A 16365-nucleotide genomic window follows, 5' to 3' on the forward strand; every position below is an offset into this window, starting at 1 on the left:
GAAGGTCTCGAGCCACCCTGTCGGGAACCTGAAGAAGATTCCTGAGAATTGTGAACACAGAGTCCTCAGTGCCCACTGGAGGGATCGCATTCTCAGGCGAGCCTCTGGCACTAGGAAAATGCAGGATGCCATGAGGCCTAGCAACCTCAAAAAGTCGAAGGCTGGGAGATGTTGGGCATCTTGGAACTTGGGAACCATCTGTAGAATATCTTGAGCCCTCGCCTCTGGTGGCGAGGCTTTTCCCAGGGAAGTGTCCAGGATCGCTCCTATGAACTGGAGTCTCTGCGATGGTATCATTTGTGACTTCTTTAAATTGAGGGAGAAGCCCAGTTTGTGAAGGGAGTGGCACACGTGATTTAGCTGGATCTGAGCTTGTTCCAAAGAAACAGCCCTGATCAACCAATCGTCCAGGTAGGGGTAGACGTGAATCCCTTCCCTCCTTAGACTTGCCGCCACTACCGACATTAACTTGGTGAAGACCCTTGGGGCGGAGGTCAGCCCAAATGGCAGCACTCGAAATTGATAGTGAGAGTTGCCAATTGCGAACCTCAGGTATTTCCTGTGTTTGAGATGGATAGGCACATGGAAATAAGCGTCCTGAAGGTCCAGAGATACCAACCAGTCCTGGAACTGAAGGCCCTGGAGGATCTGAGAAAGAGTGACCATCTTGAATTTGTCTTTCCTGAGGAATTTGTTCAATTCTCGCAAGTCCAAGATGGGTCTCAGTCCTCCGTCTTTCTTTGGAATGAGAAAGTAAGGGGAGTACCAGCCCTTGTTCCTCTCCGCTACAGGTACCGGTTCTATGGCACCTTTCTCTAGCAGGTCCAAAATTTCCTGCAAGAGGAGCGGATCTGGAGCTTTCTGAGAGCTGATCCCCGGTGGATGACTCTGAGGTATGCATAGGAAAGGCAGGCAGTAACCTTGGGCAACTGTTTCCAATGCCCAAGCATCTGACGTGATAGCCTGCCATACCGCCAGATGTTGAGTCAACCTGCCTCCTACAGGTGTCCTGTGAGGGAAGTCCTCAGAGTGGTTTTGGGGCGGCTGATGCAGATGCCGATGGTAAAGAGGCACCTGCTGTTGCTGCGGCTTTTGAATATCTACCCCGTCCACCTCGGGTAGTTCTTCTTTGTCCCCTTTGAGCCGGTCGTCCTCTACCTCTTCCGAATGCAGCGTAGAAGCAAAAGGACTTGCCCCTCACAGAGGTTCCTGTGGGACGAAAAGGTGTCTGACGGATTGCAGCACCTAGGGATTTTGCTGCTGCTTTTGAAGTTTGCAGTTTCTCTAAACTGTCATCCGCCTTTTTCCCGAACAAAGAAGAGCCATCGAATGGCATGTTCAAGAGCCTGGCTTGCACATCTGGGGCAAACCAGACTTTCTCAACCAAGCGAATCTCCTGGTTGTTGTACTTGCCGCCATTGCTCTGCTGATACTGTCAGCTGAATCAATGCCCGTCTGGAGGGTTTCGCACATAGCGTCTTTACCGTCCTGTATGATATTCAGGAACGCCTCCCTTTCTTCTCCCTCCGGGATGCAGTCAGCCGCTGTAGAAGCACACTCCCAAAGTGTATGGCTGAATCTAGCAAGGGTGCAAGTAGCATTCACAGATTTTAACGCCATGCTACATGCCGAAAAAACTTTCTTTGCCATAGCATCATATTTTTTATCGTCCCTGTCCTGTGGGACGGTAGGATAAGCCGTCTCGACATCGGTAGAAGATGCTGCCTGTACCACCAGACTTTCTGGGGATGGGTGTTTTGACAAAAACTCCGGGTCTGTAGAGGATACCCTGTATTTTGTAGACAGTTTTTTATTTACTGCCGGGACATCTGGGGTTTCCCAGTTCGTCATAATCTTCCTCTGAAGAGATTTATGAAAAGGCACCACAGGATCCTCCTGTGGGCCTTTGTCAAGAATATCCATGAGGTCATCTTGTTGGAAAGATTGTGAAGGTGCAGACCACCCCATAAACTCTGTGATCCTGGCCATTAAGGCTCTATAGGGGGTTTCAGCATGCTCCCCCGGGTCTGGCCTAGCAAACTCTACCTCAGGGGAAGTGTCTAACCCACTTGCCTCATGTAAGGAATCATGAAGATCCTTTAACCTGCGTTCTTCAGAGGAAAATTCCTCTCTAATTGGGGTTACAGGTCCCTGCAACTCAAATGTGTCTTCCTGTTCAGACAATTCACCCTCTTCCATAATTGAGGACATAGTTCTCAATTGTTCTGAACTCATAGGGTGTAAACCCCATTTCCAAGGCAGAGGGTGCCGAACTTGTCCTAATCGGCCTCGAAAATGTCGATGTCGTCGACGCCGAAGGCTTCGAGCGTGGCGTCGAAAAAAAAGGCAGAGGCCTCGATGACCTCGACAGAATTGGGATTCTGCTCGACAATCTCGAAGCCATCGTCATACAGGACCTGGGGATAGTCACTGGGTGTGTCGTAACCGTGGACGTCGACGCGCAGCGCCCTCTAGAGAAATATTTTCCGAGGCCAGCAGAGCTGGAAGGAGATATCTAAGATGAGGAATACGTCGGAGGACACAATCCCTTCGAAAGAAACTTTTAATTAAAAAAAGCAGGAAAACGTAGAAATGCTCTCGGAGCAAAATACGAGGACTTCCAACACTTGAACGTGTGGTAAATATCTGAATATGGCTGCCAGAGGAGGGGCTTAGGGAGAGGGCAGTCATTGGCCGGTGGCAGTATGACCCAGAGCTCAGGGATTGGTTTACAGGAGAGACAGTTTGGTAAGTGAAACTGTTTTTTCTTTTACCGAGGAGTCCCGGCCTGACAAGGAATATTCATGAGCATGTGAATTCAGACCCAATGCTGGAGAAATAAAAAGATCCCTTTGCCCAGTGTAGCATGCATTCTGCACAGAAAAAACAAACAGTGGTGCAGTTAAGCAATGCCCCATCAGCTCAAGCTCAGCATACCGTCAACTAGGGCAAGATCATCTTCAGCCAACCCCGACACCCAAAGAACCACATAGGTGCACTTACATTAGTAACTCCACCAGTCTTCTGCAGACTCCAGAGTCAATAACTGCTTGGATTTTATCATTCGGCCCATCTGAGAGGTAGGATAGTGCCCAGCAAGCATCGGCCAGCAGGTCAGGATCACTGCTGAACAGCAACCGGGATAGCACAGGCAAACATGGAGAGACCTGCCGGAAAAGACACATGAATAGTGAATTAAAAGATGTGACACACAGAAGGGAGAGAATATGCAAACAGAGGGACAAAGGGGAAGAGACCATGTCTTACAGACAGAAAAGAAAGGAAGATGTAGCAGAGGATGAGATAACCTGAGCAGCAGCGAATGAAAAGGACACTGGCATGGGAGAGAAGAAACAGTTGAGAAGCAGCAAGAAAAACATGCCGAGCAATAGAACCCATGTTTCTTACCTGTAAATGTAGACATCCAGCATTGGTGATTTAAAGATTCATAGGCTAGGACTCTCCAACATAGGAAGACATGACTCTTTCTAAACAGCAAGTCTCAAACTCCTGCTCGAGAAGATGCATAGTGTGGCGAGTCAAAAGGACACAGACTCTTAGAGGACATGATGTACACTGGTTTCTTAAAATACAAATTGGCAGGGGGCGTGGCTCGGAGCTGCCACGAGTGGCATGGCTTCCTAGGAGCTCCTGCATGGCCCATAGCACCGTTACTGCCACCGCCGCTTCCAGACCCCGTTATGAGGCGAAACTGAAATGCTCCATGTATGAAGCTGCGCTGCGGCTGTCGCTCGAGCGGGTCCCCGCACCGTTGCCGATTTGCCGAGTTTCGGCAAGTTCTTTCAGACGGGACCCGCTCGAGATCAAGATGGCAGCCGCGAGACAACACAGCGAAGTGCCTCCACGAGGGGGAGGGGCAGGCACGCTAAAGCAGACGAAGCCGCCTAGCGCTCCCAGCAAACCATCCCGCACTGGCTCACCCAGCACCTCACCCATAAGCCTGCGCCTGCTACCACTATCCAACGCCTCGTACAGCTCTGGGATCGAGCAAAGGCGGTGCGGCATCGGCGGACTGCGCTGCCTCCAACAGAGACTGCTCCAGGGCCGATGAGAATCTCAGGCCCGGGGGGGCCTCCCCAACCCGGCTCTTGCACCTGACCTCCGCGCTCCTCCCCCCCCGGCCTGCATGGGGGTTTGATCATCTGCCGCTCCCCTTGAAGGCGGACTGGCTGGAGCTGGTCCCCCCCGGGCGGGGCTGCGAGCGGAGGGAGGCGTGCTCCGTGGGCTCACGCCTGGAGCTTCTCAGCCTCTCTCCTCCAGCTGTCGTCCCGGCGGCTGTGACCCGTCTGCCCACCTAAACACCAGCTCCTGGCGGAGGATCCCGCCACAGCCCATATCCTGCATCTTCTGGGCGGCGCAACCGGAGTCCAGCTGGGTACACATCCCGGCAGGCCGCCGAGAGCAGAGTACCCCCCACCAGCCTGCCTATTCCTAGTCCATTGCATTTCTGGCTCGCAGCATACTGGGCCTGATAATTCCAAGTCTCGTGGGGTAGCACGGGGTCCCCGCTCCCCCTGGAAAGCACACCAGACCAGGCCCCTTGAGGTGAGAAGTGGGGAGGGGCAGGGGGAACCCGCCTGAGTCCATCATATTCTGAAGCCTTACGCTATACGGGCTCCCGAACCCCACCATCATGTGCTGCTGGGCCACCCCACTTGTTCTCAGTTACACCCTCAAGCCTCATCCACCGGGCACTCATCCTCACCTCCCCCTCTCACCGGGGTCCATCAAATGGTCCGCCGAGACCCACCATAATCAGAGAAGGGCAGCAAAACATATCCACAGTCCCCTCTCGACAGTCGAGCTCCCTAGGCCGAGCCCGACGGGGCAGGTACTCCAAGAGGACTCCCAAGCTCTCCCCTGGCGGAGCGGAACCAGAAACTCCAAGCAGAAAGGCCTGCCACAGAGACCCAGCAGTGTCAAAATGTCAAAAAGCGGCAAGGCATCTAAAAAGGCAGATATTGTCTCCTTAATGGCCAACTCATCTGCTGAAAGATCCAGAAAAGGGGACCCTCTAGAAGACCCCTCCAACAACCCCATGCACCTGCATCATTCCAATGCCCCTCCCAAACGGTCACCAAAGCCGATTTACAAGACCTACTGTCAGCTCTGACCAAAGAAATCTAAAAAAGCACAACAGAGGTCACAAAGAAAATCAGCTTCCTGGATAAGCGGGTGGGAGAAGTAGAACGCTGAACGGCCGAGCTTGAATCCGAGGTCTGTGCCCAAAGATTTGAAGACGAACAGGACAGGGACAGGATTACAGCCTTAGAGGCAAGATGCAACCTCCTAGAAGCAAAACAGGAGGATGCAGAGAACCGGTCTCGGAGGAATAACCTTCGCCTTCGAGGGATCCCATCCTCCATTCCAGACGCAGAACTAAAAGGTTACGTCTCAAACCTACTTCAATTCATAATCACACTCCCGGACAGCGCGCCCCTGGAGATGGACCAGGTACACAGACCCTCCCCGAGAGTTTACATTCACCCCAGATGTCCTAGTCAGAATCCATTTTTTTCAAGTGAAGGAGGAAATCATGCGCGAGGCGAGGCAAATGCGCCAGATCACCTTCCAGGGATCCACAATTTCACTCTATCAAGACTTAGCTGCCTCCACTCTCCAAAAGCGGAAAATCATACGACCATTAACGGACTGGTTACGCGAAAGAAAGATCCTGTATCAATGGGGATTCCCGACCTCGGTCAAATTCAAGCGGGAAGGGGCCCTGAAGCAAATTCACTCACCAAAATTCATGGGCCTCAGAAGATCGGACGGGGAGTCGGAATCAGAAGAACCGAACCACCTCCCCTGGGGAAAGCCTTCCATAGGAGTGGTCAAAAACCGGCAGGCAGCGCAGACTCCGGGGCCCCCCCTAAGAAAGACAACAATCCGGGATGACCAATCAGTGATAACACCGAAGAGTCCTGGCACTCGAGTCTTGTGCTAACGACCTTCTCAGGTCAACAATCTAAAGGTGATGTGCATCACACAGTTCACAATGAGTCAAGTTCCTTACAAGGATGAAGTCCTCAGAGAAATGTACATAAACACTCCAACAGTGCGGGCGAAATGTTTGAGCTCCAACATACTCCATTTCAGCGGCCCAGTTGGCCAACGTCAAGCGCTTTGGTGCTACCAGTTTCCCAGGTTCCATGTAATAATGTCACCACAAAAATCTTGCCATGCAAAAATATCGCCGAAAAATGACAGTTTTTTGTGGCGACATTATTGCATGGAACATGCGGGGGACAACCCCCAACTTTTTTTTTCTTTTTAAAAAAATGTTTTTTTTGCCCCTGTCCCCATATATATGGTCACCCATATAATATCACTGCGACCTTTTCCTGGCTATATTATTTACGGCGACCATATATATGGGGATAATATTGCGTGATACTGTTTCCCAGTGGCAGCAGGACGACAGCCCATGGATGGGAGCACCGGACCCACCTGGTTCCGGCCTCACACAACAGCGTAGCATGACGCAACAGCAACTATGCTTTCACTAGACTAACGCAGCAAGCTCGCATTCCTAGCAGCCTCTCGGTCCCGGTGGGGGGAGATGGATCGAGGCACACCCAACGCAAAATTAAAAATCGATGTCTGATACAAGTGAGATAGTAATCCTCACATGGAATGTCCAAGGCCTGACTTTGCCAAGAAAGCGCAAATCAGTAGAACACAGATTGGGACAATTATCGGGAGACATCGTACTTCTCCAAGAAACTCACCTGTTGCAGGAAGACGAACACCGGGTGAGATTCAGTAGGTATAAAAAAAAGAGCATATTTTGCCTCCTCCGGAAAGAAGAAAAGAGGAGTGGCAATTCTACAAAGTGAAAGAGTCCCACTGTCAAAAATCACCATAAGGAGAGACCCGGAAGGTCGCTTCCTCCTTCTTAAGGGCCTTTTCGAAGAGCTCCCTATTACCATCGTCTCAATTTATGGCCCCAACACATCCCAAGCCAACTTCATCTCAAACCTAATACCGACCATCCTATCTTTTCGCAAAGGCCACCTGATCATGAGTGAAGATTTTAAATTGCATGCAAAACCCACAATTGGATAAATCTTTGCCCTCCACAAACACAGACTTTGCACAAGCACTGTCAATAGCCAGACTGCTCAGATAAACCGAATCTGTCGACGCATAGAGGTTATTCAATGGCACCTCAAGAGACTACACTCACTACTCCTGTGTGCATAAAGGCTTCTCAAGATAGATCTTATACTAATATCTGGTGTCTTGTTCCCATGTCTTAATAACGCAGAAATCCACACCTGCCTGATATCTGATCACGCCCCAGTATCTGCTAAACTAGCCATCTCAGGCCAAAAGCATCCTGTTCAAAGACACTGGAAAATCAACGACTCATTGCTACTGGACGAATGTATCAGATCGGAAACTGAAGAAACAATCTCCAACTATTTCAAGGAAAACACGTCGGAGAACTCCCCCATCAACGTCATCTGGGATGCCATGAAAGCAGTCATCAGAGGCACACTAATCAGTGCTGGAGCGGAACAGAGAAGAGTCTGGAATATCATGGCAGCCAAGCTGGAGGAAAAGGTAAATAAATTAAGGGACCAACTGAAATCACACAGCTCCAGAAAAACGGAGGGAGCCCTGAGGAAAGCTAAAACAGCACTTGAAATGCATTGTGCCGATCGCACAGCTAAATCCTTAGCATTTACAAAGCAGTTCGATTACAGCAAAGGGAACAAGGCACACAAAGTGCTAGCGCAAAATTTTAAAAAAATCCGCAGCCGAAACAATATTCTCAAACTAAGAGGGGAAGACGGAAAACCGCACTACTCTGAGGCAGAAAACAAAAACAAAACAAAAAAAAAAAAATCGAAGAACTGATGACTCACCATAAATCTATCATGTCCAGGAAACCCACAGCACTAGACAATCTGCCAGAATATCTGCGTACCACATCCTCCCGAGGAACATCCCCGTTGGAAGCCCTAGAATCACCCATCTCCACCGAAGAAATCATGGAAGCTATTAAAACTCTCAAACCTGCCGCTCCGGGCCCTGACGGTTTATCTGCAAAATTCTATAAAAAATACACCAGAATCCTAGCGCCTCAGATGACAGCCTTATTTAACTCTTTCCTATCCTCAAGGTTGATCACAGGGTCAAAGGCAGAATCGCTCACAGTACTGCTGCATAAACCTGGGAAAGAGCCCGAACTAGCCGCCTCCTACCGTCCAATCTCACTCCTGAATAATGATGGGAAGATTTCTGCCAAAGTACTGGCCGGAAGGCTGGGTCCGATCCTATCAACCCTAATTGATCAAGATCAAATGGGATTCCCTTCAAGCGCTCACAAACTGAAGGTAGGAATGGCGTCACATCTTTAGACGCACACAAAGCCTTTAATCTGGTAGATTGGGGTATATCCGGGCAGTCCTCAAGCACTTTGGCTTTGGCCCAAATTTTATCACATGGGTAATGGCTAACTATCAATCTCCCACCACACAGTTGCGGGTTAATGGCACCAGGACCGGCATAATCCACGTATCCAGGGGCACTAGACAGGGATGTCCACTTTCACCCCTAATCTTTGCTCTATCTATGGAGCCTTTCGCAGCAAGAATTAGGCAGAACGCTAGAATAAGTGGGTTATCCGTGGGAGGCCATGAATATAAAATAGCTATATATGCGGACGATGTCCTAATAACAGCAACAAACCTGGCAAAGGTCCTTGGGCACCCTATGGGATGAGATTTCAGAATTCGGGGCCCTGTCAGGGTTCACAGTAAATCTGTCCAAATCCACAGCCTTAGCTGTTACTCTCCAGACAAGAAAGACTCTCTCAGCCCCCTAATGCCGATCCCATGGTCGACAGGTGCAATTGATTATCTCGGGGTACACATCCCCAAAGACCCATTATGCTTGTATTCAAGCAACTTCCCGCAATGGATTAGAGAACTCCAAAATGATCTCAAAAGGTGAAAGCCCCAGGAAATATCCTGGTTCGGTCGGATCACTGCCATCAAGATGAATTTAATCCCCAGATGGCTGTACCATTGCACAGCACTCCCAATCCATATCCCGGGCCCAGCCCTGGCAGCCCTACAAAAGAAAATCCAAGCATTTGTATGGGGCAGGGGGAACCTCGCACCGCCAAACGAATAATGATGAGGGGGGATACCACAGGGAGGTTTGGGAGTACCCGACCTGGCCAGATACACTCTAGCAGCGCAACTGTCTCACGCATTCACATGGGCTCAAGAGACAGACACACCGAAATGGACAACTCGAAGCAGCTTGGTGTCCGGTAGCACCCTCAGCCCTCCCACACCTACCAACCATAAAACCACAAGCAAACAGCGCACCACTACTGGCAACGATAACAGTTTGCTGCTGGAAGGCAGCAGCCCGAAAATTGGGCATCCGCAGATCTCTGGGCCCCCAACTCCCATCTGGAATAACCCTGAATGTTCCCCAGGCATGTCGCAGCACAGCTTCCAAACCTGGACAGAAGGTGGCTTATAAAAGACTAGCGATTTCCTGGAAGCAGGAGCACCCATTTCATTTGAGAGGTGCAAAACAAAATTCGGGGTGGATGAACGGGAAAGATTCCACTATGCCCGAATCCGTCACTGGCTGTCCCACAGGGTAACCAGGGAGAAATGCTCCAGAGAATTAACAGCATTGGAACTATCTCTAACAACCCCTACCAGCAAAGGCAGAACCTCGGCCTTTTACCGACTCCTAGATAGAGCAGACCCCTCTAAAAAAGAAAGATACATGCTTGAATGGGAAATGGACCTGGGAAAAGAAATTGAAGTCGAAGACTAGGGAACAATTTGGGCCAGACTGCATAAAAGTTCACAATACATCACAAACAGGGAAGGGGGCTATAAACTCTGCTACAGGTACTATGCAACTCCGGCTCAAATCAACAAGGCCAATCCGAATATTCCTGGAACTTGCTGGCGCGGGTGACCGGCTCCCGGCTCACTATTCCACATGGTATGGACATGCCCGAAGGCGGAAATATACTGGAGAGAGGTAATTAGACACATCAAGGAAATTCCGGGTCTCTCCATCCCATGGGATCCCGGAATCATTCTTCTGGGCGACACAGGTGACGGCGCATTCCCAATCTCAGGCCAAATCCCCCCGGTTATGCATGCACCTACTCCTAGCAGCAAAAATTGCAATGGCCCGGGTGTGGAAAAATAAAGGCGGCCCTCCGTGGCACTTTGGTGGGCGAAATGTTGGGACATAGCGGTTGCCGAGAAGATCACTGCAATCCGAACAGGCTCTCTGAATAGAGCCCTAAACATATGGGATCCATTTATGGACTACGCTGCCAAATTTCCGGCTCTCACCAGAAGGCCCCCATTAACCAGATGGCTCCAAAGCAGCCCGCTTTACTGAACCACAGGCTCACGCCATAGAAACCCATCACACCGTAACCCACTCAGCGACTGAGGATAGAGTGGGCCATGGACAGTAATGCTCAAACCACCAACCTGGTCCCCCTCCCAACGATCTCCCCGAGAGACATTATCACTTTAACATACCTAGCGAATGCTGCTCTGTTATTGCTGTTATGCTCAATGTAATGCTCTTTCGTAAAACCCAATAAAATGTTATGAAAAAAAAAATACAAGTTGGCCCAACTTTCCCTATGACTTTGGGTGGTCTATTTTACTAATGTGCTAGTTAGGGAGATTTATCATTTTTATGCTTCATTCACACTCCTAGTGAGACACTCCAGCACTTTGTGCTGGACTTCTGGACCTTTTTCTTTAATCCTGAATGAGTGGAGCCTTTTTCCACGCATTCATTCTTATTGGCTTTGCGTATTTTGAACTCTATTCTTTGCATTCTACCTGTACTACGGAGTCTACTTTTCTCCATAAATTCTTAAAGGCATCTGTATTTTACTATTGCAGCACAGCTCCTTATGAACAGATTTGCTGGGAACCTTTAGGATCCTCTGTGATTCGCGTTTGTATCCTGGAGTAACTACAGTTAAGGATACTTAATATCTCTCCTAAAAATGTTATAGTCTGAGAGATGGCACACAACACATTATGTGGCGTCCGGGCAAGCACGAAGTGGGGGAGGAGTTTTCCATCCCCCTGTCCTTTGTCTGCCTTTGAATGCCTGAATCGAACTAGCTCCCACTGGGGGTCTGGCTGTTCCGATTGCCCTCCCTAGAGACGGTTGCCGAGTCCTGCCTTCAGTCATCAGACCAATGAATCCAGAGGTTGGGTACAGAGCTGCAACATCACGGAGCACCCCGCAACAACATATTCTTCTAACCAAAGGTACTGTGGGGAAAAAGATATTGCTTACCCGATTCCAGAAAGTTGCTCCAGAGCGGAGTGCATGTAGAGGTGTCCAAGGCAACCCCGCTTACCTCCGACTGAAACTGCTGCTTGTGTCGCTTAAAGGAATGGTTCGGTCAGAAATGTTTATTGTCCCTACGGGTCGGCCATGTGTTTTTAAGCCCAAGTGGCTCGATTTTAGAAATATTTCCTATGGACCTTACCTGAGTTTTCGTCCATTAAACGCACGCGAAAACAGGCACCAGGGCGCTGCCATTTTGTGATAATCCTATCACTTGCCCCATCGCCCTGGCTGCCCCTTTTTTTCGGCACTAAATCGTATCCTCCCGCCTCTGAGCCTGTCATCAGCAGAGATGTAACACCCATTTCACAACACCAAAGCACGTCGTGTCAACAATCGCTGCGCTTCAGCTAATGACGTGTCGCCATGGAAATGGCAGGACGCCTCTTTCCTCAATAAGTATAAACAGACCCTTTCACAACACAGCTGCAGATTTTCGATTCCATTCCTCTCGCTCTGTGTTACTTTGAGTATTCTGTGACTCGGTTCTGTGCTCTGGTCAGCTACCTTCGCCGCTTGTAGCCCGTGTGAACACCTGTACCATCGCTATAAATTATTTTAGTTTGTTTACCACACAATGGCTACAATAAGGCCCTACATGTATGAGCCAGAGTATACCGAGGAGGAACTACTGGAAAGGGAAACATGCGAAAAAGATGGGGCTTCGGACGGCAGTTGGCAGGACGAATCAACGGATGAAGACACTGGACCTAGTCGCATGGACGGTGATTCCACCTGGTGCACATGCAATCGGTGCAAGCTAATGCCAACCGAGGACGAGAACTGCAGCTGCTGTGAAAACTCGGGATGCGTGGCCTACATTTTGGAAGGCGATCCACGGCCGCAATGCATCACCGAGCTGCCAGACTTCAGGGCAGCCTGCCTCACACGGGCCGTGTTGAGAATAATGATGGTGCTTATGCACGAACTTCGCGCAACTGTTCGGCCTCGTAATCCGAGTAACGAGTAAGTGTAATCTGCTTGTGATGCCACTACTATTTCATAGTCATCTCCTATATCCAAAATTACATCTACATATCATTGTAACGCATGAAAATCGTTCAATAGTGTGCAGTGTCTAGATAGCATTTGTCCGAGCAGAATGCCATTAGTTACAAGAATTGTCATTGACAACAAACGTTTAATAAACTTATCTTGTTCATTTAAAACCGTTTGTATCATTCTTTATCACAGGTGGTAGAGGCTGGTGGCCTATCGTTCCTTTAGATGGTGGCTTCACGGGAGGCTTGGACACCGCGTTCGAAGAGCAATACCCGCCTCTGCCGTTCGTGCCATAAGACAAACTTTCCCAAGTGACAGCGGTCAGTACAGGGGATTTTCCCTCGCTGTGCTGCAACCTGACCTGTACAATGGGTAAAGTTTTGTGCCATCAAAATAAAAAACAAAATAAAACACCACATATATTTTAACAACGGTGTTTCGATTTGTTAAATGAATCAAGTGTGTCTCCATTCGAGAGTCTTCCTGTGCCTTGTCTGCACGCCCACCGGCCCATACAACCCCCTCCCCCCACCCCCCCCATCAAAGGCAGTTCGCACCCGGGGATGAGCGCTGCCATGGTGTGCTGTCAGGGGTGATAACGGCCAAGGTGCCAAACACCATGTACACTTCAAAAGGTATTCCACGCCCAGGGGCCATCGCTCACATGACCTCCTCAGACCCCGTGTCTCCAGGATCCCCCCCTCACGCTGGCCGGCCCCCGGCAAACCACATAATACCACGACATACACACGTCATTCATTCACAAACACACCCCTGTTTCTAATACCACTTAATAGGTCTCATGAGAACATCTTTGTGCTTTGCAAGTCAACTCCTGAACGTGCTACCCGAGAACCACTGAGATCTATGATAATCTGCTTGTCGTGCTATCCGTGAACTTCTGTGACCGCTTCGAGCAAACTCGTCAGTGTGCTACCTGTGGCCACCCACCTATTCTCCTGCAACATACTGCTCGGCTTGCTGAATCCAACTGTTTGTTGGTCAAGGTAAGGCCATGTTATCCTAGTCATATTTCGTTGATTTTTAAATTTCTATTTGCGAGTAGAGTATTCAATAGTGCTATGTTCATTGGTCTCATTGCTACTGACTTGAGTGTCAATTGTTATGCTATCAATAGATCTATTTATTTTCATCTGTGTTAATTGTCATCGAATTGCATCCTTCGGGGGTCCAGTCTATAATGTAAGCATGTTTCCTTCTCGTGCAAGACAGAACATCCAAGGGACGAGTCACATGTTCAGAGTTTAGTCACATCATTTATACATTTCTGCAACTTATTCAAATTCTAATCCGCACATGATGAACTTGTATAGTTTCGGCGAACAAAACAAACCTTGCATTGAACATTGTATGGTTCATTTACTTTTGTATCACATTTTTATTCATCAAGATTGTATAATAATGTCGGTATTTACTTTTCAGAATTTTCAACAATGCCTGCCTGTTCGATTAGCGGTTGCCCTTCGAAGACCCATGCTAAATCTGAAGGCACTACAATGCATGTATTCCCGAAAACTGCTGATCGAATAAGAGAATATGTCAGACATTGCGGATATCCACTGGTTGAGCTGGAAAGTAGAGTCCAACAAGTCTTAGAGAACAAGAGGGGTGATCGATACTGCACCTGCAGCCGGCACTTTTCCTCGAACATGCATGCCACATCTTGGGTAACAAAGAAGAATAAACGGCGAACGACACGAAAATAGCTCGCAATCGCTATTCCCACTCTATTCGTCCACATTCCGCCACTGGTGAGTCAAGTGTCCGGATTTAGCTTTAGGCCTTGCGGTAGTGTGTAGGTAGCTGAATGGATTAATTGATATTTTAGGTGTTGTGTCCCTTGTAATAAAAGGGACACAACATATATAATTTGACGTATGGCATCTTGCTAAATCAATCAATAAGAAAATCTCGGCTGCAGGGGAAAAAAAAAGGTTTGGAAAGTATTTCACAGTGGTCCCAGTCTATCAGCAACCATCTTTGGTGGAGCTCCAAAGCTTGCGAAGGGTCAGTGGAAATCCTACTTGAAAAATGGCGGTCACTGATGCACCACTGTGCCAACGTTCACGGCTGGACAGAAAACCAACATTTCCACCAATGAGAACATGGCCCATTGTCCACAGAGAAGGCACGGAAGAAGAAGTGGTTGATTCCATCTTCATCTACACACAAAGCCATTGAGAAGACTCTACTAGCGGTCTTGGCCCATAACGAGAATGTGTACCGTGAACAATCTAGGACTACGGGAAATGTAGTGATGCCTCGCTACACTACGGCCTTTGCAAAAAGAAGTAAGAAATGGGTGGTGAAACCAGTATATGAGGAAATGGAGTTCGACTTTGTTAAAGCCCTTATTGTTACTGTCAACACTGGCTAAGAACTCATAAGTTAGATCAGGAGTCAAAACTTTGGAAAGAAATTGCTAGAATGTCTCTTGTGGGCGATGGAAATGCAATATGGGATCTTCTAGCCAAGAACAAAAAAAAAGAGATCTGACCATAAATTGTATTAGTGAAGAGTCATGGGCTGACCATATAGCCTTGGCGATAGGAAGGTGCGATACTGTTGCCGATGCTCTACCGATCCCTGAATCACCATGGGCTTGCACGGCATCCGTACTAGATATAATTGGCATAATTGAAAAATTGAAACCATCACGTGCTGCGGGCCCTGATGGCATCTCTAATATGGTAATTAAAAATGACCCCCGACTATGGGGCGCTGCCTTGCATATCCTATTTTGCCAGATTGGCAAATATGGTAAGTTACCCCTATCATTGAAAGAAAGTAATATCCTGATGGTGCACAAGAAGGGTGCTTGGGATAATCCTTCTAACTTCAGAATGCTTGCGATGTTAGACTCTACATCTAAAATCTTTACCAAAGTATTACTGTTTGAACTAAACTCCTGGATTGATACTAATAAGATCCTTCCACCTAATCAGATTGGTTTCCGTCCTAAATCAAGTACCTTACATAATCTTACTATTCTAAACTCTGCAATAGAACAATCCTGGGAGCAGAGGAATCTTGATGCTTAATGTACCTTTATCGATTTTTCCGCTGCTTTCGACACGATATGTAGAAATCAGCTATGGCGCAAATTGACACAATGGGGGATACCAAGCGGTTCACTTCGCATGTTGATATTACTACACGCAGACACATCAGTCAGTGTTCGTCTCAATGCCCTGGGCAAATTATCTAAATCCATGCCCTCCAGACTAGGGGTTAAACAGGGTGGTATGATTGCTGCAACACTTTTCAATTTATATATGGCAGATATGATTGTTTCGTTTAACATCCAGGCTGCCAACCCTATCAAAATAAAGAATGTGTATGTGGGTTGGCTTGCATATGCAGACGATCTCCTACTTCTGGATTATACTCCTGCGGGGTTACAATTTATGCTGAATGCGCTAGCAATATATGCAACCAATAATGGTCTTATTATAAACAACCTAAAAAGTAAGATCATGGTCTTTACAAAAAAGTTGAGGCCGAAGCGAATACATTGGTCCATATTCGATACCCGATGTCAGGGGACTGAAGTAGTGGGATCCTGCAGGAGTGAAGCTGGCCCACCTAGCCCCCTAAGCCTGCCTGCTCAACAATCCTGCTTCTTTAAAACTATTGGCCAGGCAAACCCAAGGGGAATGGAGAAAATAACAAAAGACGAACTCCCAACTGCAGGTACTTCAGACCGTCTTCTCGGAAAGTTTTGACTCAGATGGGATGTTCCTAAAAAGGAAATACAACTTTAAATAAATCAATCTTCTAATCACTACTGACTACTCTCTAGATTATATTTTCTCCATTTACATTTACCTGTTGCCTAAGCTTGATTTGCCAATAGGCTGCTTCAGGAAGATGCATGTTGACTGTAGATACTCTTAGCGATATCTCTTCTATTTGTCATTCTGCTCTCTTGATCTCTTAATA

The 16365-nt window shown here is 48.2% G+C and overlaps 1 protein-coding gene across 1 annotated transcript in view; it reads right to left on the reverse strand.

The window, feature by feature from the left end:
* The window catches only part of KPNA6 (karyopherin subunit alpha 6), a 625915-nt gene that overhangs the window by 160162 nt on the left and 449388 nt on the right, over positions 1-16365 (reverse strand). The window contains exon 9 of the mRNA XM_069622491.1: positions 3004-3167. Within this exon, the coding sequence (XP_069478592.1) occupies positions 3004-3167 (164 nt within the window). The remainder of the gene's footprint in view (positions 1-3003; positions 3168-16365) is intronic.

This window comes from Ambystoma mexicanum, chromosome 11, assembly GCF_040938575.1.
Source record: "Ambystoma mexicanum isolate Mex_15411 chromosome 11, UKY_AmexF1_1, whole genome shotgun sequence".
NCBI classification, from domain to species: Eukaryota; Metazoa; Chordata; class Amphibia; order Caudata; family Ambystomatidae; genus Ambystoma; species Ambystoma mexicanum.